The sequence below is a fragment of the Haplochromis burtoni genome, unplaced genomic scaffold (assembly GCF_018398535.1).
Source record: "Haplochromis burtoni strain Fernald_Lab_line unplaced genomic scaffold, NCSU_Asbu1 Contig_18, whole genome shotgun sequence".
Taxonomy (NCBI): Eukaryota; Metazoa; Chordata; class Actinopteri; order Cichliformes; family Cichlidae; genus Haplochromis; species Haplochromis burtoni.
The window spans coordinates 3,715,356-3,736,318 of record NW_024582379.1 but is presented as its reverse complement, the minus strand read 5'-3'; the positions used below and the strand labels follow the sequence as shown (position 1 = coordinate 3,736,318).

Sequence of the window (20,963 nt, the reverse complement as noted above, 5' to 3'; positions counted from 1 at the left end):
AAAGCACATGCAGTGCAGTGCGGTACAGTAAGACAATATTAGTTTATTATTAATATTTATTAACATGTTCTCAATGCAGTTAAAGAACATAATATATGCAAGACAATCAGATGATTCAATAAGCAAGTACATGTTTATTTAGATTTATATGTGCGGTGCTTAATGTCTTCAGACTTTTATATCTCATACAACGATCAACCCATAAATATGTCACTTAGTGCGTTCTTCTCTTGCAATAATGATAATAATATAAATATTAAAAACACAAAAAATTAACATTTTAACTTCATGGTTATGTGTTCCTCATCATAATCCCCATCATTCAGAAACTACTTGAACCACTTTTAGCAGTAATAACTTGAAGCAACTGTAATCAGCGTGAAGAATTTTGGCTCACTGTTATTTTGTTGATGCACAGCTCTCTTAAGGCCCCGTCACAGCATCTGAATCAGGTTTTTGACTTTGTCTGGTTCATTGCAACACAATGATTCTTTTCTCTTCCAGCCATTCTGTTTCAGATTTTCTTCGCTTCTCGGTTTTGTCTTGCTTCTGAATTTGGATTTGTTTTTGTTACATAAATAGTGATAGAATGTAATCAGGACTATACAATGATGATTTTTTTTCTGCTATGCTCTAATATGTAAAACCTTAGAGGTGAGAGAGGATGTACTTTCTTTTTCACAACCATAATGTTAATGAGAACTATCGAAGGGGAAAAAGCTTTAGTTTGTTTTTTTGGTTTTTTTAAGGGACTCTTTCGAAAGATTTAGCTGTTTTTTCTTTGTTTGACAACTTAATGACACAAGTCTTTGATTTTTCAGGGACCTTCAGGTTACCCGGGAGAGAGGGGCTTGAGAGGCGAGCCGGTAAGCCACCTCTGCATGTGGAAAAGGGGAGAATATCAACACCCTGTCATATTGGGTTATTTTAGTATAAACTACATTCACCAGCAGCACTGCAAACCACATTGACCAACAAAGCTGCAATCAGAGAGAGAATGTGCTCTTTCTTTTGATGTGAACTGCTGCATCACACCAATTTTTCTGTTAACATTTCTTCACAGGGAGCACCAGGACCAAAAGGAGAACCGGGAGAGAAGGGATTGCCGGTAAGATGCCAGCTGCTGGTAGTTCACAGTTCAAATGGTGACACACAGCCTGAACAAGAAGTCGTAGTCAGGAGGTTTCAAAAGTTTTAATATTAGGCATGAAACGTATGCTTAATCCTTACATTTCTTTCACTTGTTTCTCATTTTACAAGAGCAATCCAAATGTAAGATATTTTTATTCATGTCATCATCTCTTCACTGTGTAGCCAAGTTCTCAGTTTATGCTTTGATCTGTTTGCAGTCACCATATTTGTGGTGGTGATTGACCACAAAGTGGTGATTGAGCAGCATCTTTTTTTCTCTCAGGCTCAGACTTTTCAGACTGTTGATTGTCACGTGGTCTCTGCTTTACTTTGTTGTTTATGTTTGATCATATATGACTGTAGCGTTTGATCTGTGTGTGTTTGTACGTTAACGTGTTTTTGTTTGGTCCTCGGGGTGTGCTCTGGACTGCTGTCCTCTTGACCCTAAAGCTCCCTCTGCAAGCTGCTGTCCCCATGGCTACCTTTCACAGTCATCTTTTCAGCATCTGACTTTGGCATATACATCTAAAAATACAAAAACATACCAAGAGAACAGCTCGATGCGGTCATGTCCTTTTAAAGGCAAAATTCTTTATTATTCCATGTGAATTAAAACAAACTGATTTCACAGACTATCAAATATTCAGTGACTCACAGAAGAAATGTGCGAAATGTATATGCCAAATCACTCCATATGTGTCAGTGGTGGGTGGTGTTGGTTTAGAGGTGTTGATGTGGTGTGAGTGGAGTGGATACAGCTATCCCCTTTTCTCCCCCAATGCAACCTTGCATGAATTTGTCCTAAATTGCTATACTGAATAAACTATTCTCTTATCTGGATGTGTTAATCAACTAAAAGTATATCTAATGACTAATAACAGAGTGCGGTTAAAAACAGAAAAAAGGCAAAGTAGATGTAAACTTCCAAAGAGTGTCTGTGAGGCTGCATTAAAGCCAACAAGCATAATATGTTTACTGATTTTTAGGAGGTGTGGCTTATTGATAGATTAAACTTATGACGTGATTGTGATGCAGGATGAACAGTCAGAGGATCAAGACTCATCCTGAGGGGATTTTGAAAACCTGTATCGAGCATCATGGCGATTAACCAATAACGCTAAGATATTTTACTAAAACGACAAATGCTCGCCTCCAGCTCATTCAGGAGATGATTCACAAACTAGAATTTGTTCTCTGGAGACCATCAATGTCTTAATAACAACGTCCTTTGTCCCAAATCTGACATAGTTTAATCTGAATCAGAAATGCTGCTGCCATCTCTAAAGTTACATTGTTTATAATAACTTTGCCTTTTTTCTTTAAACATAAGGTTGTATTAATTGCTGCATTTTGTAGTGGGAATCACCCAAATCATCAGCTATTGTCTGCACGCTGTCTTTTGTGATGTCTACACTTTTAGCTGTCTCTGTATGCTCTATATTTCTTTTTCATCTACTTGTGTTCTGTTTGAAGGTATGACTCGTGAATTGTTAGCTCATCCTTTAACAAAAGACAACAGACTTGAGAGTAAATCTAGTCTGGCTTCATTCTGTCAGGTGATGGTGGGTTACTGTTGTAACCACAGTGCTAAGAATGAAACTGTAGCGCTAAAGCAAACATATTTTCCTGGCTGAACTGCTGCCTGACAAAAAGATGCAGATGGCATGATCAAATGCATATCCTGGAACAGTGTTATGTCACCAGCATGATGCAGGTCCATAATGTGCATGCTGATGTTGCCCAGCCCAGCATGGCAGAGACTGACTATATATGGAAGCATGCTCCGAGAATGAGGGCGGCGTAGAGAAATACAGGGAATGGATAATATCTGACAGTGCTGGGCAGATGCGTGGACTGTTTTAACCTTCTAACTGCTGGACTGTGTTGAGAAAAATGACTTGCACCTTGGCGAGCAGTTCTTTAGCTTGTGCTCCTTACCTTGACGGCTGTATCTATCTTCACAGGGGGACGGAATACATCAGATCAGAGAGGCGCTGAAGATCTTAGCCGAGAGGGTTTTAATCCTCGAGACTATGATCGGTATTCATGGTGAGTAGGAGGCCTGCGGCAGGGTCAGCTTTAGGCAGGGGTCAAAGGTGGGCGACTCAAACCCCCACTCTACCTACCGAGGGGTGGGAACAGTCACGAGCAGCCCCAGGACTCGGGCTCGTGTTTCCACACCCTCACACAGTCCCCCCCTGTCACTGCTCTCTGATAGGACATTAGCTTGCAGATGTTCCACAACTTGCAGGCAGACCTTGAGCTTCTGACTCGCAGGGTGACACTGCTGGAGGCTATCATCTGGCCAGGTAACGCTGAGACATCCTCACCCGCAGAACTGCTGGCCCCCACTTACCTTCTTGACAAGATCTAAAGTGTTAGAAGCTAAAAGCAAATTCTGATAATCAGTAACTGAACTACGAAATGTTGTTGTAGATGTGTTTTAAGAAATGCAATCCTTTAAATAAGCTGTTTTGGTACTATGACACATGTGAGCCTACAATCTTCTGCCAAGGTTTTACTTATAGATGTTTGTGGATTTTTCTCTTCTCACAACTTTAAGTTTGTCTCATTTGGTACACTTCTGAGCACCAATAATAATTAAAAAATATAAATATTTACCTAATATTACAGAATTATCAGCTTGTTTCATAGTGAAGTAGAAAGACTCAGAGGTCTACACCCTGACAATAAAATGATTGAAAATAAAAATGTGCCAAACTGTCACTGGTTTTGGCTTTTCCAGTGTGATGAATTGGTGCTCTTCTTTTTTAAATTAGCTCATCTTTTGGACTCATTCTGGACCATTTGAAGGGTGCTGGAAAATTAAGATGGACATTTTTCCAACAAGTTTATAAGAAACACACGAAGCATATTAGTCAACAACATATTAGTCAGCTGCAGCTTGCCTAAAACAAGTTAAGAATCCACTTATAGGTTTGGATTAGGACTAGAAAGTGCACACATACTGGTGGAGACGGAAGTGCCGTTCCAACTGCTGTCTTTCTTCAACAGAGCCTGATCTAGGGTCTGGGGATGGACCGTTTGGCACATCCTCCCCTAGTTTCTACAGAGATAAGCGATCAGGTTCAATTCCACATCGACTTGCTTCTCCTCTGTCCTCCGACACCAAGGTTCGAGGAAAGTAGCCACCCCCTGGCTCACCCTGAGGATCACAGGCGGGGGGAGAGGCTTGGCTTCCCCTCCTATAAGTCTCATCAACACTCAACAGAGTTAGACGTTAACTGACACCCTCTCTGGGCTGTACCATCTAATATAGGATGGGGGACACCTCAGGGAAACTCCACTGGTACTCGACAATGCCCTGCTCCATCGGGAACCTGAGAACTAGTTCGAACCCCATCCATCGCCATAACCAAACAATTTACCTTTACACAATACTTCCAGCTGCTCTTTCTGTTTTTCATTTGTTTGGCTACAGAACTCCAAGCCTCACAATTAGGATGATGAAAAAATCTGAATCTTCTGTGGTGCTCCTCGAGCTACAAACGGTCCTGGAGAATAAAGGTCATTTAGAGTAATCATGTGAAAGAGAAGTCAGATGTGAGAAAAGTGACTGGATTTGAGTTTTTGTTGCTTTCACAATATAACTGCAACCTAAACAGAATTCATTATTTAAGCACATGGAGTCTGTACAGTTTGCAGGACACGACTACACAAACAAAACTCCTCCTATAGTATGTAATTTGTTATGCTTCTATCATATTGTTTAACTCAATGTTATGTAGTGCACTAAAAAGATTAAGTGATCCGTTCACTAACTGAGATAAGTGCTGATAACGGTGATTTGTACTGTTCTGGTCCCTCCCCTCCTCCTCTAAAGTATGTACTGATAAAGCGTTTCGACATTTAAACTTGGTAAACGTGCACAAACATTTGCATCTTGTTTAAGCCTCCACATATTTAGAAACAGCCATAAATGATGTTGCAATCTGGAAACATGTTGAAAGGAAAACAGATCTCACAGGATATTTCATGATCTTTAGCACACACACACACACACACACACACACATATGGAGAAAATGGCAAAACTGTTACGTTAACTTGAATATACTTTTACCACTGTTGTGCTGGTAAACTGCTTATACTGTTATGATGAAAAGACTTTTTTTTCTGCATTTATTGTGAAACTATTTAAAATGAACTGTAGTTTATTTTGTATGCTGTTGTGTAACCATTTCATACTTTTAACTTTTTTCTTGCAAAATGTTTTACAGTGTTAATATAATCCTGTCTAGATGATCGGTGTAATAAAATAATGTCCACTGTTTTTTATTTTTTTATTTTAGTTTTTTTCTCTTTTTTACATGACACCATCATTAAACACTTTGATAAATAAAATGACATCCACTCTTTCCACCATACATTTATCTTTGCATATACAGAAAATCTAAACTCTGCATCTACACTCACGGCTGTAATTGTTATCAATAAAATAGTTTTTCAATTAACCCATGGGGAACATACTGAAGCTCAGCAAAACCCAAGCATAACTTCGGTCCAGACTTGTGAGGCGAGTTAGGTGTTTGGTGGCAGCGGGCTCTTCCCCTTAGATACCACCACAGCTTGTTCTCCGATGCTGTCTTCTATAAGCAAGGAGATGGCGCCATCTAGCTGTTTTGATGCTGCTAGAGCCACAACAGCTTTTTCTGTGGGGAAGCCCATCTTCTCCAGCTGCTGAAGACTAAGAGGAAACTTTGTGTAAGTATATATAAAGTACTGTGCAAAAGTCTTGAGCCACCACTCACGACGCTGCGCACCATGCTAAGTTTTCAGCTAATAGCTTTTGGGAATCACCTCATTGGTGCAAAACTATTTTATATTTGTCAAACTGTGTTTTCTTAGGGAGTTTTCAAAGATTCAAGCAAAAAAATTTGAGCAAATGACAAATAATGTATTTTTGTGACAGGCTGCTAGTAACAAAGTGTCTACACACAACCTTTTATATGCTCGAATGATTGATAGGTCGTGTTAAATGGTTTAAAAAAAAACAAGAAAAAAGAAAAGGCATTCCTGGATTAAATAGAAAATACAGGGAAAAGCAGCCAATGTCAGAAGACCTTTAAACATTGCTCAAGACAACTTAAAAGAAAGTCTGGAAGCACACTGTAAAAAAAAAAGAGGAATGTCTCAAGACTTTTCCACAGTATTGTATGAGAAAATAGAGTAGTACTAGGTTTAAAAAAAAAAACATACATACACACACATCTGCATACTGACATAAAATTCAAGATATTAAGTTATTACTAACCGCAAAGAGGAAACCGATGATTTAGGAACCTCCACTTTTGCACCAGGATCATCGGGAGCATCCTGTAATGAGGCCAGTATCCCCGCCCTAAGCATCTGCTCCTCCAGCACCTCTGCCTCAGCACTCACAGTAGACTCCTCCATTATCCAGGCAGGCAAAGGTTCAATCCATGACTGGTGGTTTGAAGCAGAAGGTTGGTTCATTGGGACAGCAGCTGACTGATCTACGGGCATCGTCTGAGAAACTGGTCGAGATCTGTGACAACACACGAGGTTAAAATGTTCAGAATAAACACAGGTTAAGACCAATGAATGTTCATTGAGACTTGTGATGTGAACGAAATGAGTCACACCTGTGTGAGGTAGCGTAGCTAGGCAACCTTAACCTGGCTGTGGTGGAAACATACATCCAGTCAGGGATGAAATCCAAGACTCTGGACTCCTCCAGCTCCTGTAACATCCCGATAAAGGGTTGACGATCTGAGCGATACATTAAGTATTATATAGAAAGACTTATGAATATGGAAATGAACATCATCAAAGATTTAAACCTGGAGAAACAAATTGAGAGTTCAAGAAAAATAAGAGAAAAGTGAGCTAATAGTAAAAGTCCTAATAAGTCAAAAAACAAGTAAAATTGTTTCTCTATAAATCACAATATAATGCTTTTGGTTTCAAACAATTGCAAAATCGGGGTAGGATACAGTTGTGCCCAATGCATATTGCACAGAAGTGAAGCAGAGCTGGTGTCCCGGGCAGCAGCAGCAGACCAATCAGCAGAAAAAGCCACGGGAGAAACCAGACAGGCAGACATCTCAGCACCCTCCTCTGTGTCACCTGTCGACACTGTGCTGTAAATAAAGCAAGCTGGACGGCAGAGAAGCCAAAGATCCGGCTCGCCTCACCCCCACCAATAAAGAGGAGCATGGTGTAAAGAAAAGGTAGTGCTATGATTGTCAGGGTGGAGAGGACGAGTAAGGCGAGTGTCCCCCAGCGGCGCTCCTGACAAGATCCAAGCAGCAGCACCAGAGCTACACTGACCAGCAGAGAGGGCAGCTCATCATGGCTGAGAGCATACAGGAACACATCTGAGGAGGGGAAAAGGTCATGCATATGTTTTGATTTTTACCAATTCTTGTCTGTGAGATCTGAACTCAAAAAAAGGGTTACCTGTGAACCTCGGGAAGTCTCCTCCTGGACCAACACTGAGACTTGCCTGGATGCCCCCAGCATACATCAGTAGCATGAGTGTTACCAATAAAGAGGTCCCCAGGCAGAAGCCAGGACGACCTGATCCAAACCAGAACCGCACTGACGACATACAGTCCAGCATTATTCACGATTATTCACGATCAGCTGTAGTTTCTCTACTCACTTTTTGGGGGGTTTGTTTTTTGCTATAGTGGCATAATATTGGTAAACAAACATATGCTGGTTTGCATAACACGAAAAATAGTTTGTGGCATTAAACTGAACCCATTATTGTCCTCACAGCATTAAGACAGCCCGTCAAAGATCCTTCAAATTGAGGTTAGTGCCTGCAGAAATTCCACCAAAAGACATGAAATATCTAACTAGTACGACAACCTCTAATTTCTTCTGACCGTATATATAATAGCCATATCCTCAAAGCGTATTTGATGAAATATTTTAAGGAAAAAAAGAATAATCAAAGCATAACTAATAAAGTCCTACAATTATAAACAAATCTCCAGTGTGAAAATATTCAGAAAATGAAAGCAAACTTCCGCGTTACGTCTTTTTCTTCGCAGTAAAACAATAGCATAAAGATGCACTACCCCCACCTGCTGGACATACTGCTAGCAAGCCGTCAACCACCAGCAGGTTTTAGATTATTATTTGAATGAACTGTTTTCAAATACATTTTTTAAGATCTGGCCAAGAGGGCAGAAGAGATGGAAACAAATATAAGAAAATTGTTCTATAAAGATTTTTTTAAGTGGCCCACGAGAACTGGTCTAGTTACGATCTATTACCCAGAGTGGGTATAATCACGCTAAGTCTTAAATAAGGATACTTGAAAAACAGGTATTTATTTTACTTCTTGTATAACCCCTCCCTAAATCACGTTGACTTCCGAATATTTACAAATCAGCGTTTTTTTATGTTGTTTAAAATTTAAAAGCACAGACTATGCGGCTATTATTGTAAACGTACGTGTCGATTTGTGTCTCTAATCTGATTTGTAAACCTGTAATGCTTTCGCTACAGCAGCCCCCAAACAGTATCGCGTTATGTCGCGAGATTTCGCGGTTGCCGCGAAGAGAAGTGCGTTTCTGCGGCAGCATTCTTCGTCCATTCGTCTCTTGTAGGCACACTAAAATGGCGTCTGCTTCGGGTGAGTAAAAAAAAAATTGCGACAATTGCTGACTTTTAAAGTAAATGTTGGTTTTCATTGAAACATTAATTTACATGAATGTATCCTAATTGTGAGTATGTTTGCATAGTTTGTCTTTTTAGCCACTTTTCTTCATTGAATAACATGAACTTAGTCGGCTCCGCGTCCGAGGCCTAGACAAGTTAGCTCGTCCGGTATTTACTCCGGATATGTTTTTTCATTTGTGCACACTGCGTTTTTCCGCATATTACCAATTTAAAATGAATCCTGTTTAACGGGTGCGTCGATCTCTGAGTGGTTTCGTTGGCTGTGAAGAAGTGTATAGGTTTAGTGAATGGTCTAGTTGTCTCCGTTTTGAATGGCAACCTAAGAACGGGCCTGTAACGTGCGGCTCGCGCTCTAAGATCTGAGACTATTGTTTCTTGTTTTATTTTTTTAAACTAACCCTTTTTCCCATTTACAGATTACAGCTCCTACAACCAGACCGGGGCTCAACAGGGGTAAGGTTTTTCAGTCACCTTTATTAAAATGGCTTTGAGATTTTTAACCATCCAATATGACCTAATTCTTTCGAAGAAAGGAAACAAAGCGGAGATTAGGGTGGATGCAAATGTAAACCTGTATATATTTTTAAAACCAATATGCAAACATGGATTACTTTTGGTCGTTTTGTAACCTTCTTTAGATTGTAGTAAACATCTTTTGGATAAAGACCATTTTAAACAGCGCACAGCATGATATTTTTTTCAGGCAGTACCCGGATTTCTGATGATTCTAAAATTTTGATGCATATGTTTACAGGTATGCTTCCTATGCTGCCCAGCCCTCACAGAATTATGGACAATCTGCTCAGGTACCATTATTGATTTAATTGTGCAGATTTGATCAAAGCATGCCTTGTGCTTAAAACATTTAATGATTGTGGGGGAAACTTGGGATGGTTATTTGTTTACTGCTGGCAGTCATATAGGTTGTTTGTGCTTTAAGCAAATGGAGCTTTTAAATAATGCTTAGTTGAGGTTTATTGTGCCTAATGGCTACTGTATTTGGTCTTTCAGCAAAGCTATGGCCAACAGAATTATGGCTCATATACTCAGCCTGCTGCAGCAGCTGCTGATAGCAGTTATAGTCAGACAACACCTGCAGCTGGAGCCTACCCCCAGCAGCAGCAACAGTATGGATCTGGATCATATGGCCAACCAGCATCAGGTCAGTTTTTGTTTTGTTTCAATTTATTTATTTTTAATTATTCTGTTGTTAAACAGTCAAATTACAATGTGAACAGGAATAAATATCAAATATCTTTTTTTTTCTCTTTGTGATATGTGATGTCTTTTGTATAGCTGGCTACCCTGCTGCCCAGTCTGCTACTCACAGCTATTCACAGTCAACCCAGGCTTACGGAGCCAGTGGTTATGACAGTACTCCTGCTGCTGCTGCTCCAGCTGCCTCCCAGTCTTATGGCTCTCAGCCAGGATACACTGCTCAGTCTGCCTACCCTGGTTATGGCCAACAGGCTGCTCCCACTGCCCCTCAGAGGTATGAACATCTCATCTGACAACAAAATAACACGTGAATTCCAGAAGAACATGCTTATTGGATTACTTACATTTTGTCTGTGCTTTGTCTCCATCAGTTACAATGCTAACAGCCAGCCGGCTACTTACAGCCAGAGTAGCTACTCCCAGCCAGCAGCATATGGTCAGCAACAACCTGGTTACCAAGGCCAGCAGGCAGGCTACAGCCAGCAGCAGGGATACCAACAGCAGACCCAGCCACAGCAACAAGCTCCTCCTGCTTACCCTCCCCAGGCCGGTGGATCATATGGGCAGCCTCCAGCCAACCAGTACAACCAGCAAGGTGGACCACCCAGTTACAGTCAGTCCGGCCATTACAGTAAGCTTTGCTTTCCTCCTGCCTAAACAGCTGCTCTCTCAACTAAGCGCATCTGTTCGATTCCACTGTGATCATTCTGTGATGACTGCATGTTTTGATATTGTTGTTCCTCTTGTAGACAGTTACAGGCAGGACGGACAGGGTGGAGGTTCTGGTTATCCAGGCTCTGAGCCTACGAGGTACCCTGGAGTAGGGGACAGCAGGGGCCCTGGAAGGGACTTTGACCGTGGTGGAATGATGCATCGTGGGCGTGGAGGCATGGGGCGCGGCATGGGGTAAGTGTCTTTCTTAAGCACTTAATCTCACATTTATTCAGTCTTTGCAGGTGCCGTTGCCATTTGAGGCAGAGCTGAGACAAACCCTGCTGTAAGGTCAGAATAATACAAGAAAACATAATGGCAGTCTTGTAAGGGGAATTTATTAGCATTTGATACTGATTCATCAGCAATCAGTGCTAATGAATTGCATGTATCTAGTATAATACATGCAGTGGCATATGTTGTATATGCCAGCAATAAGAATGAGTTTTGTCTCAACCCTGCCTCTCTTTTGGTCAAAGGTAAGAAGAAGGAAAAAAGTGCCGATTTTGATCAGAGACCTGTGCATAAAATTTAGGTTGGACAGCTTATATCCTAGACCACGATTTGATTACTGGGCAGTATCAACAGTATAGCATAGGAAAATGTAGTTTCAGATTTCAACGTTTGTCAGGGAACATGGTACAATCTGTAAGAATATCTACATAAAGACATACAGAATTCTAACCCTACTTTCTTTAGTTTCCCACCAGTTCAGTTTGTCAGCATGCTGAATTATTCTCTGTAGGGTGACTAACTGGAATAATACAGTTAGATGCTGGAGTCTAGTCCTGTAAGGTCATATATCACGACAGGTATTTTAAGAAATGTATAAATGGACGCTGGGCTCATGTAGCACATTAAGTTCCATTTCACATGCACGTTTGTGTTTTACTAGAGTGCAGTATTTGGGTCAGTACATTTTCTTGACAAGTTTTATTTATTATTCATTTTTTGGCAATTCATTGGTGGTTTTTCAGAGTCGCATAGGTTTCTAAAGGGCTACCGGTGACAATATGTATTTGTCCCCATTTCATTGGGTTGAGAAAATGCCAAAAAAGGCGGGAAATGGCACTTTAAAATAATCTAGATGTTTAAATGGTTGTTTAAAGAAACGCCTCTAAAGTAAATGACATCAATTACAAGAAGACAGAGTAATTAACCATCTATTTTAAGAATTTTTGTCATTTGCCGCTCTGACATTACTCCCAAAAGTAGTTTCTCATTTGATGTCATCTCTTGGACCAAAGTAAGTTTTTGTTTTTCTTTTAAAAAAATAATCTCTTTCAAGGGTTACTTTGATGTTCAGATTTTTTTTTTTTTTTTTTTACTAACCATTAAAGCAAAAAAACAAAACAAAGGACAGTAAGAACGGTAAGCCTATATTAATGGCAAAACACTCAGAGGGAAGTTTTAATAAATTTCAAAATCCTGGTTAATTTTCTGATACACGTGGTTATTTTCCAGCCATATACTGGCTGTTTTTTGGTGTTTTTGACAGCTGGAGGAAAGAAAAATGTAGGTATAGTGGTTTTTTGATGTTGAAGGCATGGGAAAACAGGGCTTATTGAAGGTATACACAGACCCATCTGTTCCAAAAAATATATAAAGATTTCTCATGGGGTGGTTAGTGTGGATGCATTCAGTCCAAAGTGGATTTTTGTTTTGTCATTAGTCAAATCTCAAAACAGCTTTTGGGTGCACTATACTTGTTTTAAGGGTCTTGTGAAAATGTATTTCTCATGATAAGGAAATTGGAACACATCCTGGACACTCTCTCTGGTACTTCCATTTAATAGACAAGAAAATTGTCTACAGATTGAGCATCGGAACAGGTTTTCTATTGTGCAGATGTGATTTTTACCAAGTTAAAACGGTTACAGAGACACATTTCAGGTGTTTGAAGTTCATCAGAGGGTTGTACCGTCATGTTGTACTGCACATTTGGTTTGGTTTAGAACGGCTGTTTAAAGGTTTAAAAATACTATTTAAAATTCATACTTGCGTTATCAAGTTTTACATCAGCAGCCATTAACGTGAATATTGGTAACATGACAGGGGTTTGGTTTTTTTTTTGGTTTTTTTCCCTTCTTTTGGGAAAGAATCCTGCCCAAAGCTTGAATGAGCAGTTTTGTGGCAGAAATGCACGGGCATCATCGGGGGTTCATTTCAGGTGTCCATTTTAAGGTGTGTTTAGAATTTTTCATGGTTATTTTTCCAGTGGCAAGAGTTGTTTTTTGTTTTTGTTTTTTTGTTTTGTTTTTTTTGTTTTTTTTCTCGTTCCTTTCCTTTTTAAGAAAGAGGGTTCTGCATGACATCTCTGGTTTTTGGTGGCGCAAATGCACACACACAGACACTGAAGTATTTCAGCAAATCTCATACAAGGCCACACTTTAAAAGTATAATATAACCAAAATAGTTCTCAGAAAACATAAATAAAATTACATCATTGTATTTCAGATGCAGTGTAGCAGGTTTCTATCATTAAATTTAAAGATTAGCTTAGGTTTAGCTTTGCACAGGTATATTTATATATTCTGGGGGGAGGTGGGGGGCACGTTATGTCATTCTGAAATGTTTTGAATTGTTTTTGTGGTTTGGAATACAACTGTTTGATCACTTTCTTTTGAGCACATTTTTAACATGCTTTGTCACATTTATACCGTACAGGTAACAGTGAGAGCCATTTAAAACCATCTTTTCTCTAAAAAGTATCTGTACTCAGTACAGAGCCGCCAGCTTAAGCAGCAGAAGGAGCTTTAACAAAGATTCAAGGTCTGCCATTTTTCAAGAACTGAGGATGGTGGTTTTTATGAGCATGATGGGTTCTTTAAGCGACCAAGTCTTTGTTTTTAATTTCCCTTGGTAAACTATGTTTAAGAAGAAGAAGAAGAAAACGAAAAGTTTTGGTGTTTTGTTTGGAAACATGTATACTTGTATTTGTTTTTATTACCTGGTGAATGTAATCACCAGGCCTTCTTGTGAAATTTCAGATGCATTGTCTTATTTTACATGTGTAATATCTGCTTGTGCTGTAATTTTCCTTAGAAGTAATGTTAGTGCGGCCATAGTTTGTTTCTGGGTAAAACTGTATTCCGTCAATGCATCTGAAATCTTTTCTATCTGTGTACAAATGTTTGGGTTTTGTCACAATTTAAATACCAGTAAAAAATGTTAGTTTTTTTTTTTTCTTTCATGTGTATCCTCTACTAAAAAATGTTTCTGAAGTTGTTTTTAGCTAACTAAGGAATGGCGCATAATTCCTAAACTAATACCCTCAGTTAGATTATGTATTTCTGATTATGGGGAATTTTATTATGTGAAAGTTGCTGTCCGGCTAGTTAGAATGTTTTGATTACTCCCTCAATCAAGCCACTTTGCTCGAGCCATGGAAGTGGCTGTAAAAGGGAAATCGCCTTCATATCTCCATTTATTCCCCCATAGCAGCGCTGGAGACAGAGGTGGCTTCAGTAAGCCTGGTGGTAAGTTAACGAGTATTACACTGGTTAGTCCTTTCAAAGACTTAAACTTTTTTGAGCAAATATGCCTCGAGTATTGATGTGACATACTTTGTGGTTGTCAAAATTTATTTATACAAACACATCTGAAAATATTGGAAATTATTTTTTTTTCCCATTGCCTGAGACCATTTTCTCTGGGGTACTGTCTAGTTCAGTCACTGCTTATGGTTTGACACTTGAGTTTTCAAAAGGTTAATCACAAATTTCAACTCGAATGCGTTTTGTTACTGCTTTAAGAAATCTGAGCAGAATTCATGGGGTTTTTTGAGGATTTGCTACTGGTCTAAGAGGCTTTTCAAATGACACACAAATATTTGCCAAAGGGTCCAAGGTGTCCTATTTTCAATTCAATATATCACTTGTGGGAATTGTGTGTACCTTAAGGTGCTATTTTCAACTTTTCCCAATATGGCTGATGCGTCTATAAGGGAGTGTCTGGATTATGTTTGTAGTACTCTTTAGGTGGAGTTTACTAAACAAGAGTTCTCAACACTGACTTGTCTCAATCTGTTTCTTTCCTCCTGGCTGATGGACCATAGGACCTATGGGCGACAACGAGCGTGAGATGGGTGAGTCACTAAACTCCTGTTAGGTTCCTTGAAATTGGTGTTTCATAAACTCTGTACAGCTTGTTTTGTTTTTTTTGGGGGGGGGGGTTGTGTTTTTTAAATAAGCAACTGTTTAAAAACAAAAAAAAATTTGTAAATGGGTTTTTCGTAGGACGCCCAGAGGAGCAGGATGACTCGGAGAACAGCACAATTTATATCACAGGATTGACTGAGAAGGCTAACCTCGAGGAAATGGCTGAATTCTTCAAACACGTCGGTCCGATTAGGGTAAGAACACTTTATTCTAAATGTAGTTGCAAACACACCTAATTAAAAATAAAATAAATGTTTTTTTCCTTCCCCTCTTCTTTCTACACATCAAGATTAACCGCAGACTTGGCCAGCCTGCGATTAACATATACACAGACAAGGACTCTGGAAAGCCAAAGGGGGACGCCACTCTGTCCTATGAGGAGCCAATTTGTGCCAAAGCAGCTGTGGAGCATTTTGATGGTACATTTCATCGACATCAAATCTTTATTATTATTATTAGTAGTAGTAGTAGTAGTATTAATATTATTAGTAAACAATTTCTTCTTTCTTTAAATATTAGGAAAAGAGTTCCAAGGCAGAAGACTTAAGGTGTCCATGGCACGCCGAAAACCCATGATGGGTGGAATGAGAGGTGGTATGCCTATGCGAGATGGCATGATGGGACGTGGAGGTAAATTTTGGTAGTGATGGACTGTATTTTATGCTGTTATTGCTGTACTTGTGTAAATCTTAATTGATGGTAGTTTGAATTTAGATAAACTCACACAGGAGCCCTGTAGCGTGTTTTATGTGAACTGCATGCTAAAATGGCCTGAGTCCAGCTTCATGATTTAAAGGTGCTGTGATTTCCCTATAATATCAGGTATGATGGGCCGTGGCGGAGACCGTGGTGGTTTTGTCCCACGAGGTGGTCCACGTGGTATGGGCAGAGGTGGACCGACAGGAGGCAACATGCAGCAGAGAGCCGGTGACTGGGAGTGTCCTAATCCGTATGTATTTTTTTCATTGTGTACCATCTTGGTTTTTTGATACTTTGTTGGTTTGTCAGAACTTTTTAATTCATGTAATCTGTGCTTCCAGGGGTTGTGGCAATCAGAATTTTGCCTGGAGAATGGAGTGTAACCAGTGCAAAGCTCCCAAACCAGAAGGGTTGGGTGGTGGCCCTCCATTTCCCCATGGAGGTGACCGTGGCAGAGGTGGAATGGGAATGCGTGGTGGCAGAGGTATGGACCGTGGCGGTCCAGCAGGAGCCGGAGGGCCCGGTGGACCCGGCGGCCCTGGAGGATTCCGTGGAGGCTGGGGAGGTGACCGAGGTGGATTCAGAGGACGTGGTGGAATGGACAGGGGAGGGTTCCGTGGGGCCGGCCGTGGAGGACCACCGATGGACCGAATGGGTGGCAGAGGTGGAAGAGGAATGGGACCACCAGGGGGCAAGATGGATATGAGGTAGGGTTTAGGCTACCTGAAACGTGAACTTTAGTGCCAGTCTTATTACTCTAAGTAATTTTATGACTACCTTCTAATGCTGAATTTGGACATGGAACTGAAACTGAAGTGTTTGCTGTCCTTTCTTGGTTTTGTTTGCAGGGATCATCGTCAGGAGCGCAGAGACCGACCTTACTGAAAGAGAAGCTCTTGATCGTTTCTCTTGTGGAATTTGATTTTTAGAAGAATTTTCTTTTAATTTATGGTTCCGAATTTTGATGGTTATAGAACTGCTCTCACGCAACCTGTGCAGTTACATTCATATCGTTTCCATTTTTTTTTTCTCCTCGTCATTAGTTTACCCATGTTTATGCTAAATCTTGTATTGTGCATGTTTTGTTCTTCCTGTTATAGCTTTTTTCTTTTTTTTAAAGATGCAGATTAGGTTTGACTTTGTATTGTAAAATCCAGTATTTTTCATTCATTAACGAACTGTCCTTTCCCATAACTATTGTATGTTGATAAATGTGGGAAATAAAATTTTACTTAATTAATGTTGACTTTTTTTTGCTTTTACTCAACTGTACAAATTTTAAGCACCTAAGTCATTTAAAATCATAAAGGGACCTCTGTACACATTCACACTACTTGCATAAAATAACATCTCTGAACTGTACATACTCAGAATTGTTAAACCAAAGATTTTGGCACTTCAGTATTTCTTTGAGGCTCTTTCTGCTTAAGGTGTGTTTGGTATGTTCTTTGAGGAAACACGATGTTAAGCTTACTCAAATATTTGATGGGGATTTATATATTTGATGAAGAAATTTATTCCAAAAAAACTGGAAGCAGTGTCGTTATTGTAAAAAAGGTATTTCCTAAGGAGCACAGATGAATGTTTTTGGTAATTGAGAGATGACATTAATGCAACTTGGTTACATTCGCATAACTTGGGAAGGCAAATTCTTCCTGTAATTATATTCACAAGTATTAAATTGAATCTTTCCCACTAAATTTTGGCGCATTGAGGCTGGTCAAGGTTTTTATGGAGTCCTTGTGCTATTGCATACTTTGTATTTCATCTGCAATGTTTTCTGAAGGGTTTTGCGCATCAGCACACACCAACCAGTTTGGGTGTCATTTGTGCCAGTTGAAAACAGGATACACAGCCTACAATTTTAATGGGTTCACCTTAAGTTGGACAACAGAAGATTTGGAGTGAGTATTAATGAGTATCCATTCTGCCTTGCATCAACGGTTCAGTCTGGCAGGGGTGTAATGGTGTTAGGGATACTTTCTTGGCACACTTTGGGCCCTTTACTACCCATCAAGCATCATTTGAACACCACAGCCTGCCTGAGTCTTGTTGCTGGTCATGTCCATCTCTCCATAAACAGTGTACTCATGTTGCTGTGCCTGAAATGGCATCCAGTCACCAGAACTCAGTCCAGTAGAGCACCTTTAGGATGTGGTGGGACCGGAGATTCACATCACGAATGTGTTTCAGTGGGAACAGTGGTAACCCACTCCACCCTGCCTTCCTTTCAGCCTGTTTGCAGGCATTGGAGGGCTGGTGTCGTTCACTTTCCATCAGTGATGCTGGAAACACCTGGGCCCAGTGTGCCAGAGCTCTATAAAAGCCCTCAGAGCTTTCTGTGGCTCTCCTTCCTGAGGCATTCCTGAGCATTGCATACACAGGTTTTCCACCCTGGTACTCGTTAACACCATTGATTGTACTGACTACGCATTTGTGTGTATCTCATTTTTTGTTATGGTGAAGTTTTCATCACTCGCTTTACAGTGAAATGCCTTGAACAAAAGGTGACCGAGTCAGGCTGTGAGCCCTCTGTAGGCCCAGAATAGCGTTCTGTTTTGTTATTTTTCCATTAATGTAGACGATGTAGCGCAGCTGCAGGTCTGAAAAGCCTTGCAGTTACTTTTCTTGCCAGCAGGTGGCGCAGGTTAGATTCAAACTTTGCGTGAATCAGTGCAGCTCAGAATCAGATGAGAAGTTTTACATCAGTGACAGAACTGCAGTAAAATACAGGAAGTCGTGTAAGTGTTTAAATTTTTAAAGGATGGATAATTCAAATGTACTTCTGGTCTTAATAACACTGTTACTTTAAATACTTGCTGCCATTCACAGCAATAAAATTGTAAACTCTCAGAACAAAATTCACAAAGAGCCAATTGTTAAACTATTTCTTTGCTCGTTTCTCTTTTGTCCTCAAACTTCAATGACACTCACTCTCATTACGCTGCTTGTTAAACTCAGAATCATAGCCCTGTGAGGCCTTCAGCCTAAATTAAGCAGCACTGCTAATCACAGACGTTGATCACTGGCACATTTAAAACAAAAAAGAAAAGAAAAACATCTGTGAAACATATGGCTGCTGAGTGTGTTGCTGTTTTCATTTTCATACACTGCTCATGTTACCACTGCAAACTCCTGCCTGCTGGGGTTTTAGTGTAGTTAGGATTTGATCCTCAGATCACCTCTAATACTTCTAGAACCTCTGAAGACAGAAATCATTGTTGATCTCGCAGCATGTTTAAGTCCTCATGAGTGCAGGACACAAAACCTACTTCAGCTCCTGTTGTTCTGGTTCTCATTCCAACCTTTGACCTTGTGGCCAAGTCGGGGGGGAAAAACATTTTTTAACTACTTGATTATAAAGAGCTGATATTCAGTCTCACAAGATTGTGCATCAATAAGGATCTGGACTTGGAGTCGTGTTAAAGATAAGATGCACTAATCAAGATGGTGTCTGTGTGTCTCTTTTAAACTCCGCCACTCTCAGTAGTGCCTTGGCAAAAGCAGCCACAGCTGACATCTTCAAGTCTTTCTCATTGGCTGCGGCTGGTTGTTCATGTAGATTAATTAAGTGCTGAACTCTCTCTCGTTCTCTCTCTGCACTGACAGAAAAGCTGATTCATCCAGGCCCAGAAAATGATCTCATCAACCCCACCTTCTCCCTCTTTTTCTCTCACTCTCCGTCTCTTTCTCCATCTCTCTTCCGCTCCCTCCCTTCCTTTCATTCTCGCTCTCTGTCTGTCTTTCTTAAACGGACACATCCCTCTTTTTAAATGAAAACAAGCCCTCCTTCTTGGCAGCTGGTTGCCTAAATTTAAAAAGACACACTCGAGGAGTGAAGAAGAGAGCTCAGTGTGAGTTAGTACACCGAGAAAGAGATGGTGTAGAAGAAGTAAAGGCCTGGTCAGACTGTTTTTAACTTATATGTATTTTATAGGTTAATAATTTAGGGTGTATGTAGTACTCAACAGTTTTCATGGCATTCACGACACTTAGAGTTCTATCAGTTTTGCCATCCAGTTTCTGTTCATGTTTACCATAGTATTGTATTCCTCTTAGTTTATCCTGCCTCCCCTGTTTTCCCCGTGTCTTATGATTCTTTGCCCAATTTGTTACTCATTTCCTGTTTTAGTTACTAGTTAGTTCTCTCCTGTGTTTGATATTAAGGTTATGTTTTTGGTAGTGTTTATGTGTGCTATCATCATTCTGTGTGTAAACACAATAGCTCAAAACGGTGTGTGGAGCTATTTAAAACTCTGTATCTCGCTGCCGTTGTTTGTGTTAACAACAAATAGGTTATGTGGGTTACTTTGGACCTCTGACCTCTTTTTCAGGGTCCAAAAAGTTCAACATTTTATAAAATGTCTTTTATATTTAAAACTACGATTGAAAGTCTACTGCCTTTAATTGTACTGGCAACTTTTAGGGAGTTTTACTAGTACATGGGGAAGATAAATATCATATTATAGTTGGCATCCAAATGTGTCACATTTGACCTCTGACCCCACTTGAACATTCCGCATTTGCACACTGTGTGTGTTGTCCTGTTGTACTTTTTTCTTACGTTTCTGGTTTTTCCCATTTGTTCCTAGTTTTGTTTAGTATTTCAGTTTTGGTTTTACTTATGAACTTTAATCGGCCAGAATAAAAGGCTCACTTTTGGTCTGCCTTTGGGTTCACTGCAGTCATCATAATAAGAACATTCAACAGCTGCAAGAAATATTAAACACTTAGTCTGAGCCTGTAGGATTTGTAACTTTTTCAAAATGTGCGCTTTAAATTTTGCCTTTAAAAAAAAAAAAACTGCTTCTATAGTAAAAGATAAAAGTCGAGCCTTTTGCACCAGTTCCAGCTCTTATGTTTAATTGGAAAGCCTTTAGTATTTAACAACAACCAAAACAATATGTAATGTGCATTACTATTCTGGGCTTAAATAGTTTGAGGTCACATGGGGATGATAAGAAGAGAACTCAAACACACTTTAGGCAGCTTTTTCCAGAGTTAATGCAACACCTAATTCAAAAGTGCCTCCTAAAAGTTCTCCACTGCCCTGCCCTGTAATCATCTACAGTAAAACCCCCACAGTGTTTCTTTCGTGCACAGAGTAAATCATGTGCTCTTTTATTGACTGCTTTGTATTTCACTCAGCTGCATGTTTGACTAGACTGATCACTCTTTTGTTATTCACCACTCTTCTCCTGTTTGACTACTTTGATTTGGGCTGTGCCTAAACAAACTGTAACCACACACTCATTGCAAAACTACAAAGCTTACAAAGCTGGCACAGGTTGACTACTTCAGGGTCATCATGAGTTGTAAGCATATATATCTTGACTGTGCAGTCAGAAGGGTCCAATATGAACGC

The 20,963-nt window shown here is 39.9% G+C and overlaps 3 protein-coding genes across 5 annotated transcripts in view; 2 read left to right on the top strand and 1 right to left on the bottom strand.

Annotated features, from left to right (window-relative positions):
- Nucleotides 1-5,422, top strand: part of emid1 (EMI domain containing 1) — a 56,150-nt gene extending 50,728 nt beyond the window's left edge. The window contains exons 14-17 of one of the 2 annotated variants that reach the window (XM_042218420.1): nucleotides 822-866; nucleotides 1,064-1,108; nucleotides 3,096-3,180; nucleotides 4,147-5,422. In XM_042218420.1, the coding sequence (XP_042074354.1) occupies nucleotides 822-866; nucleotides 1,064-1,108; nucleotides 3,096-3,180; nucleotides 4,147-4,280 (309 nt within the window). In that variant the 3' untranslated portion in view covers nucleotides 4,281-5,422. Of the gene's footprint in view, nucleotides 1-821; nucleotides 867-1,063; nucleotides 1,109-3,095; nucleotides 3,181-3,349; nucleotides 3,441-4,146 lie in introns of both variants that reach the window. The other variant, XM_042218419.1, reaches the window with a different exon arrangement.
- A 110-nt stretch (nucleotides 5,423-5,532) lies between these two features.
- rhbdd3 (rhomboid domain containing 3) lies at nucleotides 5,533-8,277 on the bottom strand. The gene is made up of 5 exons (XM_005916330.3): nucleotides 7,575-8,277; nucleotides 7,109-7,492; nucleotides 6,758-6,884; nucleotides 6,406-6,660; nucleotides 5,533-5,838 (listed from the first exon to the last, which is right to left on the bottom strand). Exons 1-5 carry the CDS (start codon nucleotides 7,735-7,737, stop codon nucleotides 5,673-5,675), a joined length of 1,095 nt encoding a protein of 364 aa, XP_005916392.1. The 5' UTR covers nucleotides 7,738-8,277; the 3' UTR covers nucleotides 5,533-5,672.
- Nucleotides 8,278-8,667: 390 nt separating this feature from the next.
- Nucleotides 8,668-16,838, top strand: LOC102312875 (RNA-binding protein EWS). Of its 2 annotated transcripts, none has more exons than XM_005916329.3 (15): nucleotides 8,668-8,763; nucleotides 9,227-9,263; nucleotides 9,565-9,616; nucleotides 9,822-9,972; nucleotides 10,107-10,302; nucleotides 10,400-10,659; nucleotides 10,778-10,934; nucleotides 14,184-14,218; nucleotides 14,797-14,826; nucleotides 14,978-15,093; nucleotides 15,189-15,318; nucleotides 15,419-15,529; nucleotides 15,722-15,848; nucleotides 15,940-16,305; nucleotides 16,447-16,838. In XM_005916329.3, exons 1-15 carry the CDS (start codon nucleotides 8,748-8,750, stop codon nucleotides 16,481-16,483), a joined length of 1,821 nt encoding a protein of 606 aa, XP_005916391.1. In that variant the 5' UTR covers nucleotides 8,668-8,747; the 3' UTR covers nucleotides 16,484-16,838. The 2 variants fall into 2 exon arrangements, with proteins under 2 accessions (XP_005916391.1, XP_005916390.1); XM_005916328.3 differs by having other exon boundaries at nucleotides 14,181-14,218.
- Nucleotides 16,839-20,963: the final 4,125 nt, after the last annotated feature.